This window comes from Betta splendens, chromosome 3 (assembly GCF_900634795.4).
Source record: "Betta splendens chromosome 3, fBetSpl5.4, whole genome shotgun sequence".
In the NCBI taxonomy this organism is placed as follows: Eukaryota; Metazoa; Chordata; class Actinopteri; order Anabantiformes; family Osphronemidae; genus Betta; species Betta splendens.
The window spans coordinates 6,792,201-6,810,360 of NC_040883.2; the positions used below are offsets into that span (position 1 = coordinate 6,792,201).

At 45.0% G+C, this 18,160-nt stretch overlaps 2 protein-coding genes across 5 annotated transcripts in view; both read left to right on the top strand.

The window, feature by feature from the left end:
- LOC114852506 (AT-rich interactive domain-containing protein 3B-like) overlaps positions 1 to 11,983 on the top strand; it is a 40,530-nt gene extending 28,547 nt beyond the window's left edge. For all 4 annotated transcript variants that reach the window (XM_055507285.1, XM_029144966.3, XM_029144965.3 and 1 more), the window contains exons 5-9: positions 4,658 to 4,841; positions 6,133 to 6,392; positions 7,548 to 7,823; positions 7,912 to 8,004; positions 8,093 to 11,983. In XM_055507285.1, coding sequence (XP_055363260.1) covers positions 4,658 to 4,841; positions 6,133 to 6,392; positions 7,548 to 7,823; positions 7,912 to 8,004; positions 8,093 to 8,280 — 1,001 coding nt within the window. In that variant the 3' untranslated portion in view covers positions 8,281 to 11,983. The remainder of the gene's footprint in view (positions 1 to 4,657; positions 4,842 to 6,132; positions 6,393 to 7,547; positions 7,824 to 7,911; positions 8,005 to 8,092) is intronic.
- A 133-nt stretch (positions 11,984 to 12,116) lies between these two features.
- On the top strand, positions 12,117 to 16,914 carry LOC114852047 (putative gonadotropin-releasing hormone II receptor). Its single transcript, XM_029144081.3, has 5 exons — positions 12,117 to 12,455; positions 12,589 to 12,643; positions 13,203 to 15,809; positions 15,944 to 16,148; positions 16,253 to 16,914. The coding sequence occupies exons 3-5, from the start codon at positions 15,279 to 15,281 to the stop codon at positions 16,690 to 16,692; spliced, it is 1,176 nt and encodes a 391-aa protein (XP_028999914.1). The 5' UTR covers positions 12,117 to 12,455; positions 12,589 to 12,643; positions 13,203 to 15,278; the 3' UTR covers positions 16,693 to 16,914.
- The last annotated feature ends 1,246 nt before the right edge of the window (positions 16,915 to 18,160 follow it).

The following is an 18,160-nucleotide window of genomic DNA, read 5'->3' on the forward strand; positions in this document are numbered from 1 at the left end:
CATATCTTAACACTCGATATGAATTGGTCCGTCATGCAAGTGGTGGCTCTGTCTGGACTAAAGATAGCAAGTTCCATACACTCAAGGGTTTTTACCTTTTATGTCCCTGGCCATGCATTAAAAATAAAGCAAACATGCCCCGGCGTATGGCAGGGTCCTGACAACACGCTGCCCCAACGTATGAACGTATAAACTAAATGGCCAGGGCCCGCCCGGCATAATGTAAACTCCAGGCGTGTGAAGCCCAGACACTCGTATCTCCTGTCAGTGTCTTTCTTTCCGATGAAGAGTTGGAGCTGTTCTGTGTTGATATTCTCAAAAAGAAAAAGCTAAATATTTCATAACAATGGGAGCGGGGTGGTAAGCTCATTACTCCGGGATTTGTTCTTGCTCCTTCTGAAAAAACAAGCAAGAGTAGAAGAAAAGGTCAGACGTGTAAACACACGCAACAACATATTTAACACTTTCTCATGTTGCATATACATAAATTCCAAGTTGCAGAACATTAGCCAGAGTGAAATAACAGAAGTAATTCTCAACGGAGTATCTTTAAAATTATGAATTTTCTAAGAGGTGTTGTCGACAGTGGCCAAGTTATATATTGCTTTGGGATTTGTGTTTCACGCTAACAGTAATTTAAGTAAGCGAAATGAATGCATCTGAGGAAGGAGTCAGAGGGGTCAGTAAGTGAGACGTGCTGCTGGTTTGGTTTGAGCTGGAGTGTGGATGTGGTGATTGCGGAAATGAGGACAGGGAGGCAGAAAAAGGTGCGAGCTGGGGTGTGGGTGCTCTGAAAGGACACTGCCAGGAGGCCAGGGGCTGTTTTTGTTGGCTGACACCTTTCTTACAGCAGTAATCCAGTCTTTCTCCAGCTGGCTGGCTACTGCACCCCCCCCCCCCTTCCCCTTTTCTGTCCTTCCTTCCTACAGGCAGCGAAACGCTTCTGCCATGCCTTCGCTTTTATCTTGCGCTGCCTCTGCATCTACGGCACAAATCCATAAACTAGCGTAACTAACCGATCCACAAGCTGATCGGCAGATTTAAAGCAAACTAACACCATAGGATGATGCACTGTTGCCGTTATCGCCCTCTGTAGATGGCCGTGAAACCTCACACCAGCCAATGCTCATTCAGTAAAAAATTCATTTCCTGTGTCTTAGACACTAGAAGGCTGTCACTCTCCTACTTGTGTATTTTAGGTTAGGTTGTTTTTTTTTTTAAATACTTATCATGCGAGGTCAGTGATTTTTAATTTACCACTGCTGACGTCAGAAACACCTAATTGATTTATTATAAAGGCCCTTTTAATGTGAACAGCTGTTTCCTGCTAAAAACGGGTCAGGGGGCAGATAAAATAAAGCTGGGATCGTAATGTGAGGGGAGAAAATCTAAATGTTTAAATCCGATCTCTGCTTTGCTCGACACAAGTCAGGTATCAATGATTAGAAATAGTAAATGTGTTTTTTGATCACACAGAATTCAGTTTGCTTCAAGTTTTATTTATTTTGAGAGAAATTGTATTATTTTACGAAAATGTATTTATTTTATTTAAATTTATTTGATTGTAACCATTTTTAGAAATACAGGAATTTATTACATAATAATGAGTTGCCTTTCCGCAGGAACTAAAACTGTATCACCCAGCTGTTCCCATCCCTCGTGTCATTGTCTCGTTGTGTCAGTGTGTCTTTCAGTTGATTTGGACTGTCCTTTTTCAGTTGTACTTGTTACCCTTTCTCCACCTCTGTCTGGCCGCTATCTTTATTTCTTATCACTGAAAGCTAGCAGTTTGATTTTTGTGTGCAGTGGAAGTCGGAGGAAGGGCTTAGGGAGTGGTTCGGAGGCCCTCAGCCACAGCACTTCCCACCAGAATGACCTCTGACCCCTGGTGCCATTAATCACTAGGCTCCTGATGGTCGTGTCTCTGGGGGAAAATCAGTTTGGGGCAAAGGATGATGGGAGGTGAAGCCTGCAGCCAATTACAGATTGGCGCAGAGCAGCAGTGTAGACAAATCAGGCTTCATAGAGATGTGAATTAATATTATATTACCTATTTCAGTCCCGCGTGTCTCAGTGCCAGAGGGATCTCATGTTATCTCTAGTCTTCTGTAAATAAAAAGTAATCAACAAGGTTGAAATGGAAACCGTTAAAGCAGCACATATTGTGTATAATATAATGTGAGGCTGAGGACTTACACTGCTGTGATCAAAAGAGATGTTTGGATTGGGATAATTAAGCCTGTTGGAGCTAAATGTCTCCAGGGTTTGAAACGGAGCAGATGTTGGACACCAAAGGCAGGCGGCACATTGATTCCCTCAAACTGAGGAACACTGTGCGTACCTGACCAAGTGTCACTAATGTGATTTTAGTTACATCGTTCTCAAAGGCGCTTTCACTTGTTGAAAGTTGAAATGTCAAACCTGACTGATGTCACACAAAATGAAGTCTTTGTTTTATATAATACATAAACACCTCTGGTTTGTTTGAGATATATAAAGTTCACATACTGTATGTAGTTTGGGTTTCTGTGTTCATTTTGCTCTGAGCCTCATGGGAATAAATAAATAAATTTGACTTTGATTTGACAGCTGGAGCTGATAAAGGGCTGAATAAAAGCCTCGTCATGAATTAAAGCCAAACAAAGTGCTGTCCTGTCGCTGTGGGGCCTGTTCTGCTCGCTCTCATTTGTTGTGCTCTCATTGTTCTTAGCAGAGCCAGTATGAAAACATGGCTTCCTGCTGACCTGCAGTTTAATTCACACATCAACAACTCCTGGCTGATCTCTGACCCCTTTAGTCGTACTAATTGTTTGATGCACGATTGATGTCCAGTGCTGCATCGAACAACTAATGGGGCACTAGCTCCACAGCATTTCTGGTGCTTCGTTTGTAAATTGGGCGACGCTTACACTTGGTGGAAAAACATAATGATTGGATTATGGTTAATTAAACCGCCACAACCTGATATTTAACAGACAATAAATACTAAACCGTTACTCTTCTCCTCTCACTCTCTACACTGCTAATCCAAATTGCCTGTAACGGAAGTTGGGTTTTGTTTTGCTAATTGTTAATTGGCTCTGGAGTTAAGATGGCTGTTTTCCCAGTACAGCATTTTCTGCAGGTTCAACAAGCTACACAATATTAATCACATACACTAGTACATACTGTTATTTCACCTCACACACTTTTAATTGTAATGTATTTTCTTGATTTTTCTACCTTACTTTAAACATTTGTGATTTACACTAAATTTATTTATTGGCACACATTGTAACCATAATACTGATTTAAATTAGGTTTGTCAACTTGTTTTCCTCTAAATTGTGTATGTAACTATTTTGTCTAGTGCAGGTTCCTGTCTGCAACCCATAAATCTTAATTCACATCCCCCTGTTACATTGTTAACACACAGAATAAGGAAACGGTGGTGTTAAACAATGACTGTTAAAGTTTCAGCCTCGCTGGTTTCCCAACCCCCACCTGGACAGCCATTGCTCTATAGCAGCGTGTAAACAGGTTATAAGCTTTTACTCTCTCCCACCCTACACAAACACAGGTCCCATGTTTGTCTTTGTGAAAAGAACCAAGTCCTAACTAAAATCATAAAGAAGGGTTGTCACCTAACAGGAAAGCAGAGGCCCAAGGCAAGCAATATTGAAGTTGTGCAGTAAACTTCCAGACCTGTGTTGTCCCTACAATGCTTCCACCCTTGATCCCCACAGCTGCGTAGGTCCATGTGTTCATGTAGGCCTCTTCCAAATGGCTTAAAGACATGTTGCTAACTTAAGAAAATCAGTCTGAGCTAATCTTCATGGCCTGATCACGCTACCATTCTACACGGTCATTAATGAGTCCAGTTTGAGGTTAAGTGCCACCTGTGAAGGGGCTAAAGGATTGACTGGCATTAACTGTGAGTGCAAATCTGTATGACTCTCCTTAGACGGGCCCGGCAGCGCAAACATCAGAAGGGTGTGGATTTACTTCATACAATCCTTTAAATTAGCTTCATTATACGGACCTGTTCAGAAACTCTCCACCCACCACTGCTCATGGATCAGCAGGTCCTCACAATCGCCCGTCCCCTCCTCCCACCCTGTGTCCTTACACTTTGGCACATTGAACTGTTTTGATTCTGTTGTATACGTCGCCCCACCCCCCCCCCGCTCCCTCCCGCCTTGCCCTTCCCTCTTCACACACTTCCTGCAAGCTTCACTGCAGTTGAATCTCGCTGACAAGATTAATGTATCTGTATCAAAAGGCCGGAGCCACTTTGCTTTGTGTCGTTTGCAAATCCCCTTTTCCAGGTCAAGCCAGCCTGCTTTAACTAGGCTAATATGTTTTCAAGGCAAATTTAACCGGCGTGCAGGCACCAGACCTACCACCCTTGTCTTGTTCCACCAGAACAGCATATTCAGTGTTTAAATACTGATAAGTAGCATTTATCCTTTGTCATTTCTGTAGATATCAATGTATTCTCTCTGCCAATACGTCTCTAGAAGAAATGCACACTTGAGCAACAATGCTTACACAAATGTGCTTTTGATATAATATCACCCACAGTGATGAATCGTTGAAGCATCACTAAAGCGCTTCCTATTCAGACCTATAATTTTAACTGTATTGATTCAGTTTATGGTTTTTCTGTCGTCCCCAGGAACCCCAGTCAATCGCATCCCCATCATGGCCAAGCAGGTCCTGGATCTATACATGCTGTACAAGCTGGTGACGGAGAAGGGCGGCCTGGTGGAAGTTATCAACAAAAAGATCTGGAGAGAAATCACGAAGGGACTGAACCTGCCTACCTCTATCACCAGTGCTGCTTTCACTCTGCGCACACAGTAAGTAACAGCCAGCGAAAATACATTTCACTGACTGTAGCAGCTATAATTTGACTGTTTACCCCCAGTTCTGTGTCGAGCACCTTAATTCAATTTGCTGGAACTAAATAAAGAAACTGTGATTCCTGAGTTAAAATAAGCACCACCCTCCTTCTCACAGAAATGCACCACACACACACACACACACACACACACACACACACACACACACACACACACACACACACACACGTGTGTGTGTGTTGGTATTAGTCAATATTAACCAGTGCCTGTGTGTTTATATATGTATGTGCCAGTTGGTTTCCTGTCCCAGGCCATCTTTCCTCATCTTTCCTCCTCACATTCAGTCCTTCTGTCAATTACATCACACAGACCCCATTGATTCTCATAGATTTATTGATGTGATCTGGGTCAGAGTTCACGATGACTAAAGTGGGCTTTGACTGACATCTTGCATCCAACCCTTGACTAAAACTCTCTTGCTGTCTCAATGGAAACTCTATTAAGTGTACGTAACTCCTCTCTATCCTGTCCACTAGTACTTCTCCTTACTGAATCTTTATGTATTTTTAATGTTAGTGGGCTGTTGTGAGGTGTTGCTCCACTAGCTCTTTCTAATGGACGCTGCTTGCTCTTAGCCTCGTATTGATCCTCAGTGCTGCTATTCCATCACAATGCGGTCAGCATACATAACATTGCATGTTCGGGTTATAGCCTGTTCTTATGGGATGAAAAACAATCCAGAGCCATGACTGGACATATTTGAAGAGCTGCTTATCCAATTATACTCAGCACTGACGAGTTTTGCGCAATTCCTTGAGCTAACTCAGCCTGGAATAAACTGATTGTGTAGATGTAGTGTGAACAAGGCAATTGGTTTCAGTGAGGAAACACAGTTCTTGTGGCTAAATGTCTTTTTAGACGTAGGTTGTTTGGCCATGTGTTATGTATGTATCTACGGTTTCAAGTGTCAAGCCCAGCTTCTACATGTGTGAATGAACATGAGGGACTTTGGACAGTATAGTCACTGTGGCAGCATTGCCACGGATAAAATAACAAGCTGCTCTGTGTGACTGTGGATTCTAACACGGAAAAGCTGAAACTGCCAAGAACCAAAAAAAACAATTCCAAACTTCAGAAATAACTTTACATATGAAAATGTGTTTGCATACTCTCTGTGGTAATGTGCGTGTAAACACATTTCACGGTTGTCTGCCTTTACTATAAACCTCCAGTTTTGCTGTGGAGTTAAATGTGATTCTTTAAATCATCCGTGTGTTTCCCCTAACAGGTACATGAAATACCTTTACCCGTATGAGTGCGAGAGGAAAGGCCTGAGCTCCCCCGGTGAGCTTCAGGCTGCCATTGACAGCAACCGGCGCGAGGGTCGTCGTCCCAGCTACAGCAGCAGCCTCTTCAGATTCTCCCCCTCACCCAGCACGGCTCCCCACATCCTCTCGCCTCCCAAGAGGCCCTTTTCAGCTCTGGGGGCCGGGGCCTCGGCTTCTCTCAACGGCCTACAGGCCTCGCCCGGACCCTCTCTGAAGAAAGGTAGGCGCCTTTATGTCATGGCAGGCACTGACCTTCAGGGACTTCTGAGGGTTTGAGATAACCTCTGTGTATCCAGCTGTAAGAAATGTGGAAAAATAGGCTGTCAGTTTGTGGGGTTTGGCCTCGAAAACATGCCTGCAGCGAGCAAACAGCGCTCGGATAAATGTGTGTGTAACTATGAAGGGTGTTTAACAGTCTAGTCTGCTCAGAAGCCCATTTCTGGATGGATGGTTATAGAAAAATAGGCAAACATTTGCTTTAAAGTCAATAGTGCCATGATGAATGTAGCTTTCCTATGACAGGCTTTAGAGTATTCACAGAGAAAGACTGCCCTCTGCTGCAAGGTTGAAATATTACATCAGTCCATAGCAGGAAAATATCTGGTTAAAAATTAAGTTGTGGTTTAAATGAATTACTGATGCCTTTGAAAGACATTACAGATAAACTTAGATGGTGGAGCAATAAACATGAACGTGTGTAATTCCTTCTCACAATGACTCACCTCTCAGCCCTCCCCTCTATGACACCATAGAGTCTCTGAGTGTGTGTCTGCTGCGTCCAGGTGTTTAATAGTTCATGTGTGAGCCGGTTTTGCCTCAGGCTGCCGCGAGCCCCCACCTTTATTACTCATTAATAACATGGCTCCCACCCTGTTGGGACACATGAACTTTGAAGCTTTCCGTCTGCATCAGCAGCGTAGCGCTGATAACTGTCATTATACTGCCTTCAAGTGACTTTGGCTGGACTGGAATGCGCTGGGACCTGACAGTATCAACTGTTTGACTAGTGTAATACCCTATACTTCAACCGTCATTAGCTTTATGTGTTTGCCTAGCATAGAAACTAATTTGGCTGTTTAAAGGACTTTCACAGGGGGTTTAACGGCTAAAAAAATATTTATTTTTTAGTATAATTAAGACTAAATGAAAAGTCTAAGCATAATTTAGTTTGCTCTTTGTTGTTTGTTTTTCGTATTTCAGTTACTTTAAATTCTGACTCACACGTAACAGTCATTTGATTTACTGTTATGCAAGTATCCCATAGCTGAACAAATTAGAATATATTGTTAGATGTTACTGTTTTATCCAAAGGAAGGTTAAACTTAAAGGATTTTATGTAGTCTGAATAATTAACTGGGAGTTTTAAATATTCTAGATGACCTCACCCCACCCATCATGGCAGCAAGACCTTCCATGGCGCTGACCCTAGGTCAGCAGCAGGTTGCTGGTTTGGCCAGAGCTGCGACGCTGGAACAGTTGAGGGAAAAGCTGGAAACGAGCGGCGGAGGAGAGGGACCTGAAAGAAAGATCGCACGCTTGGCAGAAGAGCAGCAGCGCCTGATGCAGCAGGCCTTCCAGCACAACCTGCTGGCTATGGCTTCCCAGATGCCCATGAACCTGCGCATAGGAGCGCCCCCTATCACCACCAGAGGTCAGTGCCACCGAGTTTGCAACTGGAGAGCGATGGAGTGATATTTCGATTAAATGAACTGGAATATTGTCTTTTTTTTTTTTCTTAGATGAGAAGCAGCAGGACATGTCTCTGAGCATCTCAACCAATGGAAATGCCAGCATCACCGTCTCAGTCGAGGTCAATGGCACAGTTTACTCAGGTGCGCATGGGAGCGCTGGTGTGGTGAAACTTTCGCTGTCAATCAATCTGATCTCAGAGCAGTAATCACGTTTCCCATGTTCTCGCAGGAACCTTGTTCGCCCAGAAGTCTGCTGCTTCAGCTGCTGCTGCGTCGGCCTCCCCCGCCGGAACCAGTTCTAGCTATGGCTTCTCTGCACCACAAGCCCAGACCCTCAGCCCCGCGTCCTCCTCCTCCTCCTCCACCTCTTCCAAGGGTCCCAGCTCAGCTGAGCCGGCTCCCAACGGGTCGCCCTAACTCCGGCCCTTTGTACCAGGCCTCTCTTTCAGGGAGGCCCCAGCATGAATATACAGTACAATGAGAAACCAATAAGAATAACGAACTGTTGCACAACAAATACCTCATCAACCCTGTCGACCTCTTGGCTGTCTAATCACGAACGCAGAGTCTGAGAATATTACCTGACAACTCGTGCCCAAACGCACAGCTATGCATTTTTTTTTTCAGAACTTAACACACAGACACACTGCAAACGCACACAATCATACATTCAAATACACACACATATACACTTGTTAATCATAGTGTACATGCTAACACAATCAGCTCAGCCAAAACCCACTGACAGGTGTAGTCACAACTGAACTTGAAAAGTTTTATCTTTAGGATATTTTGTTTGTTTGTTGCCATTTTGTTGGGTTTTTGATTTTCTTTTTCTCTCTCTCTCTCTCTCTTTTTACATACCTCAAATCAAGTAACCTGCAGTGATGTCTTTACCTCAGGAGCTGTAGTATATTTAACCTGAATCAACTTTATTTTTGTATTCTTTTTGACAATTCTGTTTGCAATCAGGGGATGTCGGGTAACTTTGTGTACAGAGCACCAGCCTGACAGTGACGCTCAGGTTTCTTTTTCTAACACGCTGTAGCCTCTCGCTGGACTAATACTGGTGAATGATCAGATGCTGTAGATCAGCACATTAAATACCTCTTTTTCATAACTCTGGCCTTAGTTTAGATCAAAGGAAGTTCATTTAAATAGCTTGAAACTTCACACTTTAAACTGAATCTCTTGCAGAAGCTGTCTTTAAAACTATTGGCGCGCACCGTTGGGGGGGAGCATCTGCTCCTGCTCGCGTGCAGGAGACCCTGAGCTCATCTGTCCTCCTCGCTCCTGTCCGTGTGTGAGTGGCAGTGCTCAGCCTTCCTCTGTCTGTCTCTGGCTTCGCTCGCGCTTCTTTGAGCTGCAGCCGCCGCGGACCTGAATTTCACGCTGACGGCGTCCTTGTCGGCCCGTACCTCTCTCAGCCCCACGCCTGCCCCTCTGCTCTGGAGGGCGACTCTCTCAGGAAGCAGTGTGACGACTGCAAGAAGTCACCGTTAGTTTAAACAAAGGACTGTACGTGAAGAATGCACAAGTCTACATGACTGTCTCAAGAATACCTCATCGGACTCTCTGGAAAAGGAGAGCTACACTACATACCTCATAAGGCTGCAGAGCCATCAAGACTTGACGCCCCCTTGAAGCCGTGATGGGAACCCTCCTGAAACGCGACTGATACACTGCTGGTGGTTTTCAGGGAAACGCAGATGTGCGATGGGCTTGCTGTCTCTCTCTTCCAAGAACTAGTTTTATGCTTGCTTCTATTTTCTTTCTTTTTGGCTTTCTAAAGTTCTTATCTGAGAATAATATATCCGATTTTTATCAGGGAAGAGGAAACGTTTCTTGCTGACGCGTGTAGATTTATAGGCTTGTTAACAGGTTTCAGGGGCCAGGAAATATTAAAAAAGACCACATTTAACCTCCTTTTTGGCTGTGGAACCCCTAAATCACAGCTGACGTCTTTATCCACCACAGTGGCAAAATGATATGCATGTGTACAATCATGTGACCAGGGGCTTTCTACCCCTAAACCTCTGGTTATTGCACAGCTAGACACCAAAGACTGCCCCGGGCTCTCCTCTTGTACAATCCTGTTCACACCCGTTCTAGTGCACGCTTTGGTAGTTCGTCGGTTTGTTTGTTTTTTTTTTTTTTTTTTTTTTTAATTGCAAAAACGTTGCATCTTATCTCACTTATTCTGATTTTTGAGTTTTCCCCCTAAATTAAGTAAAATGTTTTTAAGCTGATTTGAGGTGTAGTCCCTGCTTTTGAAGTTCACGGCATGGTTTGCTTATTGAAAAATTACATTACAAATTACAATACATACATTTTGAAACAAATCTCAAGCAACACATGTTTTTTAGAATATAAGCAGACACAGATAAGTAGATAAGTAGCTGACGCTTTCTTCGGCCGTGACTCCGATTCAGTCTTTTAACCCTCACTGTGTTTTTTAAGCCCTACTGGGACATTGTACTTATCAGCCAGTCTGAACTGGCTCACAAATCTCCTAACGAATGCGCGGAACAGTGTACACGTACGGTTGTATGGTATTATTCTGCTTTTAAATATTTCGCAGTGTGAACTATCATAAAGGATGAATATGAGGTGTATCTGTGCTGAATGTTGGTCATTTGAACCGTTAGAATCCTCTAAGCCCAGTGCGATCTGAAGTGGGCGGCCTCCTCGCTTTTACAGGACTGTATTACAGCCATTACGTGTCAGACTTTGCCAGTAGAGATCACAGGTTGCTGCTCTCAGCCCCTCACAACCCTTTATGACACAACTGTACTTTATGAAGGTGAGAACTGTAGATGCTGCCTTAAAGTAGTTGCTGGTGAGATCCTGTCAGTGGAGGCTTCCTGCTCAGCTGACTGGGAAAATTATTATTTGAGCTTAATCTATTGGAGAGCAATCAGTTTTTTTGGGGGGGGTAGTTTAATCAGATGTTAGACATGAGTTGTCAACAGAAAGTTTTGCTATTTATTTGTGTTGATTTTCCTAGTGGGCCTTGTTTTAGTGACAGTTGATGATAACTTTAGGCTGTGCTACTAAAACCCTTTCTCATGTTTCATCTGTTCGGCCTTGGCAGCTCGCTCCATTGCCTGTGTGTGTGTGTGTGTGTGTGTGTGTGTGTGTGTGTGTGTGTGTGTGTGTGTGTGTGTGTGTGTGTGTGTGTGTGTGTGTGTGTGTGTGTGTGTGTGTGTGTGTGTGTACACCGTTGTAATAACATTGGGGATGCTGCAGGTGGCGCCGCTGCAGTGTCACATTCATCAACCTGTACATGTACACTGTGGGAGGAGTCCTCCACAGCATGAGCTTCCGTGATAATAGGAATTGCTGAGTGTTGTGTCTGTGTCCTGTCACTCCACTAACCTCCAGGCTACACCTGTGTCTGACATGCAGTGTGAAAGGCCATATATCATGTGGCGTGTGTGTGTATCACAGAACCCTTCTTCATCCCGTCTCATCATACTACAATACCTCAGGGCAGTGAGCGTAATGCTGAATCATCGAGAGACCGTGCCGTCACTTTGCTGCTTGCTACTTTGACTTGGTGTTGCGTTGTTGGATTTTATTTTATTTTTTTTTATTGTCAGTAGCCGCAAATAAGGTTTTCTCACTCAGGAAGCTGTGAAGCTGGAAGTCTGTAGAACCTTTTGTCTCTCAGATGATCTTGGACTTAATTCAGTTTGAAATAAAAAAAAAACTAACCTGTACTATGTAAATACAGGCGCATATGCAAGTGGCTATTGAATACCTCATTTATCAATTTTATGTTTTGTTTTTTTTGTTTTTTTTTTTCTGGCCTGTACAACGCTCCGTATATTAATTCTGTGGGGTTTGTGCATATTTTTGTACTGTTGTTGTCGTTTGTTATTATTATAGACATGATAATAATGATATTACTGATAATATAAGTTTTTCTTTGATAAACTAAAAATGGGACAAAACACATGAATGCTTGTTAAAACTGGTTTGTGCTGATTGTATTTAAGTGGAGCACTTTTCCAAAGTGGTTTTCACACATTCAGTTTTGTTCATATTAGTAATATAAAGACATGGTTCTCAGGGCTTTAAACTTGTATGTCACGATAAAGTTTTACTTTATATCTTATTCCTGTGTGTTTATTTTAAGTCCTCATCCTCTCAAACCGTCCGATAGCATTTATTGTTGGTAAATTCCCAGATTTCCCAGATGGGTCAGAGAGCACAAGGGAAACATTTGACCTGTGGGTGTTTTTGAAACGGTAAAACTGGTCATGGAACTACATGTCTCTTATCATCCACAAAAAAGGGGCAACAAACGTGTCCTTGATCTGACCACTCATCGCCCTAAATGTGATTACCCTGCCATCGCCAGCAAATCCTCAGTATTATGCTGAGCGTGCTCTCAGTGTGGCGCGTCAGCTATTCCTGTCAAGGTTAGCTCTGCTCCAGCTGGGTTGAAGGCAGCATCCTCCCATCTACTAACAAAGAAAGCTTCACCGCTTTTGTCTGTTTGACCAGAACGTGGTTCCGTTTTAGTAGTCAGATTGTGTGGATCTGACACCTGATGCCGGTTTGAGGAAGCCTGTCTTCAAGCTACGGTACAGTAACAATGCTACACTTACATTTCATTCAACTTGGTGACGTCTGTATGCAGAATCCTATTTTGTTAATATCACATACAGTAAGTGCATGCTGGTCTGTTGAGCATCTTTATGTCCTGTGCACATCCAGCATCAGGTTTCAGGTTATTGGCCGACGTCTCTGCAGCATCCTCCGGCCTCATACAGTAAGTCCCATCTGGCCTTTGTAAAGGTCATTACAACCCAGGCTTATTTATATTAACTTAGCTGTCAAACCAACAGTCTGGTGTTCTTTACCATTTCAGCCTGTACGTTACACTGTGTGCTGATTATTTAATGCTAAATTAATTTTCTAGTCTCTAATGAAATGCTGCGTCAAATGCAGCAGTGAGATGCTGACTGGACATCTTCATACAGGTTACACTCCTAATTGCATTGCAGTGAATATTGATTGATTTTGATTTGAGATAAAGGGCAGATTGGATTATGGCCTGCTCTTTGCTAAAATATATGGATTTAGAATACTTTATCTTTTAGTAAAGGTTTTACTATAGCAACCTCACTCTGACAGTTGTCACGATATTACACCCCAAATGAAAACAAAATACAAAGAAAACACATGTCAAGCTTCCTGTGTACAAATCCCTCCATCAATTTATAATATGGACTGAAGTGCTGGTCATTTTATATAAAGGTTTTTGGGATTTCTGTTGTTGTTCCAGTTATTTCATCTGCCAAATGCAACCTTTCTTTTATTATCCTCAGGACTTGTAAAAGCACCAGTTTATTCTGACGGAACAGAACATAATAATCCTGCTGCAGTCATATTTCCTGGCGTTGGAAAGGAATTGAGTGGAGAAACAACCTCAATTACTGTGGACTGACATGAAAAGCAGCCGGACGTCTGTTGGGCTCAAAGTCGTGGCCTGTTTGGACCGCAGCCCGGAGTCTGGCATCTGCACGAAGCAGACGCTCCCTCCAATCAGCTGCTCCGTCGCCGTGCACAGCTGATGAGTTCAGGCCTTCAGGCCGATCAGCAGCAACGCGCCTGCTTCCTTTTAAAACCCCACGGTTTAAAATGTCGTTCTCCTCGGTTTCCTCTCTCGGGGCTCACGCAGACGTCAATACAGACTCCAGCTGAAGTAGGTCTCCCCTCCATCATCACCACTCTATCCTGTGTTATGGAGCTCAGGTGCTACTTCCCGGTCAGAGGGGGACGGACTGATGCTTTTGGCTCTTCTGCTAAAATGGCTTGTTGTTAAAAGTGCCGCCCTGTAAGTGAAGTGCACAGCGACAGCTCAGCCGTACAGGACGTTGTTCTCTGTGCATCCTCCCGATCCCCAAGCGAAACAAACTCCCACTCGTGGTGCAAAAAGGTCACGTGAACTGTCCCACTTTTATTAAAGTCCATATGTGAACAGTTGGATGAAATTTCACCACTTCTGATACAAAGGTCCAGCTGGACTCATGCATAAGCTTATTACAACATCTGAAGCAATTTAATTTGCTTTGATGGAGAGATCCAATAGCAAATTATCATCCCAATAATAATAAGACAGATGCATCTGAATTTTTTAAACAGAAAAGCCATCACACAGCACAATCTACAGTAAAAAACATTCACCCTCTTTGAAGTTTCCTCCTCATCCATTTTTACATCTTGAATCATGCTTGATTTGATTTGCCATCGGTTGCCTAGCGATTGCCTACTTAGTCACCTAAAGTCTCACAGGTGCAGCCTAGACACAGTTAAGCTCTTTAATCGGAGGTAACCTGGGTGCAGGGAACTGGTTTCAAGGACCTGTGTCTGGAATCAGTTACTGGTAAACGAGCAGGTGAACAAGCACATCTGGGGATCTGACCATGTGCTGTGTGTGCTTGTATGTAAAGGTCAATCACCGGAGACACTTACAGTATAATGCAGTCTGCTGGTGGAATATTATCAGGCAGGCATAGACTGCACAGTCTGAAACAACATGAATACATTTTTCACAGGTATATTTTTGTGTCCATTCAATTGTAAATTACCATCGCCCAGATGTAATTAACACGCTTAATTAGAGCAGGTTTGAGCAGGCTCTTGATTAAATTATGCAAATAGGGGGCTGCGGCGCGTCTCGCGACGTTTACCCTGAGACGAAATTAGAAACCGTCGGAGTGAAGGGATCAGCGAGAGTGACGCTCCTGGGACGCGCGCACAGTCCGGGGAGGGGGGAGGGGGGCACCCGCTGCGCCTGAACGCTGCTGCGGGACGGGACGCTCCTCACACCGACCTCCTGAGCACTGACAGAGCGGGCTCCGTCCTGATGGAGCGACGGAGCACTGCCGCGGAGCAGGGACGGTTTCACCTTCCATCACTGTGTGACCCGAGGAGCGCAGACGGAAGGAGTAAGTCCACAAGCCGCTGGGCTCTATTTCTGTTCGGCGCTGATGCTTTTAACAGCCCCCATTAATTTGACAGTAATGTGTAATATGAAATAATTTTAGTTTAGCTGCTTTTGGTGCTGTTTAGATTAGATAGAGTTTGAAATCTTAAATTTAATGTTTGTAGTATTAGAAGATTTTATTTTAGCTCGTGGTTATTTTTTTATTATTATTTGTTTTCCTCCGTCACTGAGGTGTAATTCATCTTGTTGATCAGGTGTTTCTGTTGGTTGCACATGACCTTGGTGTCTTTTCCGACCCGCTGAGCATCACTTCAGCGCTCGCTCTCCTTCAGCCCCTTTTTCACGCACTGGACCACTGTTTAGTCTTGTGAACGCATGCAGATTCATCTTTTACGCCGTCTTCACGCATCACGCTCGCGTATTCACTGCATCTTGTCTCCCTGCGGCTCCGACGATGAACGCGACCTCGTGCTGCGAGCGCGCGCTCATCGCGTACCGGCAACGCTCCGGCTCCGAGCTCAACGGCAGCCGGACGCCGGAGCTGGAGCTGCCCACCTTCTCCACGGCGGCCAAAGTCCGCGTCATCGCCACCCTGGTCCTGTGCGGCGTCTCCGCCGTGTGCAACCTGGCCGTGCTGCGGGCCGCCAGCGGCCGCAGGCGCCGGTCCCGGTCCCGGTCCCGGTCCCGCGTGCGGGTGCTGATGGTCAACCTGACCGCCGCCGATCTCCTGGTCACCTTCATCGTGATGCCCGTGGACGCGGCGTGGAACATCACGGTCCAGTGGCGGGCCGGGGACCTGGCCTGCCGGGTCCTGATGTTCCTCAAGCTGCAGGCCATGTACTCCTGCGCCTTCGTGACCGTGGTGATCAGTCTGGACAGACAGTCGGCCGTCCTCCGCCCTCTGGCCGTCGGCATGGCCCCGAGGAGGAACAAGGCCATGCTGACGGTGGCCTGGACCATGAGTGCCTTGTTGTCTGTCCCTCAGGTAAGGACTTGAGAGAGGGAGGTGGGGTCAAAGGTCAGGGAAGGCCTCTGTCTCAGCCTCACAGACTATGAGTCTCTGTATCAGGCAGTTTCGGATGTGGATTCATGACCTCTGTTTGACCTTCACATCTGCAGATGTTCATTTTCCACAACGTCACCATCACCCACCCCTCAAACTTCACCCAGTGCACCACGAGGGGCAGCTTCGGCTCCCGCTGGCAGGAGACGGCCTACAACATGTTCACCTTCTCCTGCCTCTTCCTGCTGCCGCTGGTCATTATGCTCGTCTGCTACACCAGGATCTTCATCCAGATCTCCAGGCAGATGACGAGGACGAGCTGTGAGTTCAGCGCTCGAACACTGTGACATCATCACCTTTTATACCTGCACCTCGGCCGATCGACGCTCTCTCTCTCTCTCTCTCTCTCTCTCTGTATCTTCTAGTGTCGTCCAATGAGCTACGTCTCCGCTGCTCAAAGAACAACATCCCCAAAGCGCGGATGAGAGCCCTGAAGATGAGCATCGTGATAGTGATCTGCTTCGTGCTCTGCTGGACCCCCTACTACCTGCTGGGCCTGTGGTACTGGTTCTTCCCGGAGCACCTGGAGGGCAAAGTCTCCCACTCCCTCACCCACATCCTCTTCATCTTCGGGCTCTTCAACGCCTGCCTGGACCCCATCATCTACGGCCTGTTCACCGTGCGCTCCTGCGAGCGGCTGAAGGGCCGCCGCCGCCGCCGAGACGCGCGCCTGTCGGACAGGGAGACCAGCGCGGCCGCGACGGCGTCCCTGAAGCACGCGGTGCGAGTGCCGGTGGAAAGGACGGAGAGTCCACTCACAAGAGGTTTGAATGTGTGCGTCAGCGCTGAGGATAACACAATATAATAACATTTATGTGTGACTTTTTTCAGGCTTGTACTTTTATATATGTATTTCATAACAACTAACATAAATATGTATTTGTTGATATTCACTTATACACTTGTAAAGTAATGTGAGTTTTATAGAAAGGTCTTTGTATTTATTGCGTCCTGCTTCTAGGCTGGTTAATCCTACGTCAGGGTTGTATATGATTATTGTTGACACAGTAAAACATATTTGGGTGAAGGTTTTGTTGTTGCATAACTTTGTCCCAGTCCACAAATAGTCAAAATCTCTGAAATCTCAGCGTCTCAGCTGCGTGACGTCAACAGGTCGAGCGACCGCGCCGACAGACGTGTGACGTCAGCGGCCGACGGTACCGAACGTGTTGCCATGAAAGCGGCAGATGTCACATTCAGAGGACGCCTGTGATCCGCCAACCGCGCGTGACACCAGCCAATTAAGTGCACCTGCGCTTTTCAGACTGTGACACGTGAGCGCGCCACCGTTTAGGTCGCGAGAGGCGCGCGCCACTCTCGGGGATCACGCGACGCGAATGGAGGCGCGTTCGGTTACGACGTATTCGGGGCAAACTCTTTGGAGCGGTCTCAGAAATAAACCCCACTTCAGAATATTTAGAACAAAAAGTTTAATTTGTTAATTAAAAAAATGATTTAACAAATATAATGTTTTAGTGTTTTTAGTGCTTCCTAATGAAATTTCCTTCATAAAGATGCTACATTTCCTTTCACATTTACTCTCCAAACCCATGCATATTAACAGAATTATGTAAAAATTAATTGTTTGTTCTGTAAAATGCCACTAAATGTTTGCTAATAGTAATTCTACCACTACTTCCTAAATGGTTTACCATCTCATGCTACAAATTAAAACTGAAAAGTCTCAGCCAAAACGAAAACATCAAGAGGATGGTTATTATCACGCAGGGATTGAATCTCCACATACGAGTAGAATATGGGTTATGGAGTTGGAAATTATTATTTTGATTGACACAAATCAATGCAATCACTTTAACTGGTGTCTTGTCTTCAGGTGACTCCCTGTGATTCAATGCTGTTAAATGTGCCATGAACCTGAGCCACAGTAGCGAGACGGTCATGAATCAAATCACGATGAGGACAACATGATGTCTGGAAAACCTAGTTATTTAACTTAAAGCCGTGGAAATGTCTGTGCGCGGCAGGTTTGTTGTTGAACTGGACGTTTCCTTTTCAGACAAGCTCAGACGTAACGGTCTGTTCACGAGCAGGATGATAATGTCCCAAGAACATTTTGAATTGATCTTATCGTCACCCATTGGTCCCACTGAATCCTGCAGACACCCTGAAGCTGCCGCTGTAACCAGAGACGAGACAACAAGCCAGGATTCATGTCACCGGTATTGGATACATTGGACACTGAGCTTCGTGCAGGTCCAGTCTCAAACTGCGTGTGCCGTGCAGTGTGCGACCGTATGAGGGAAGTGCAGTGT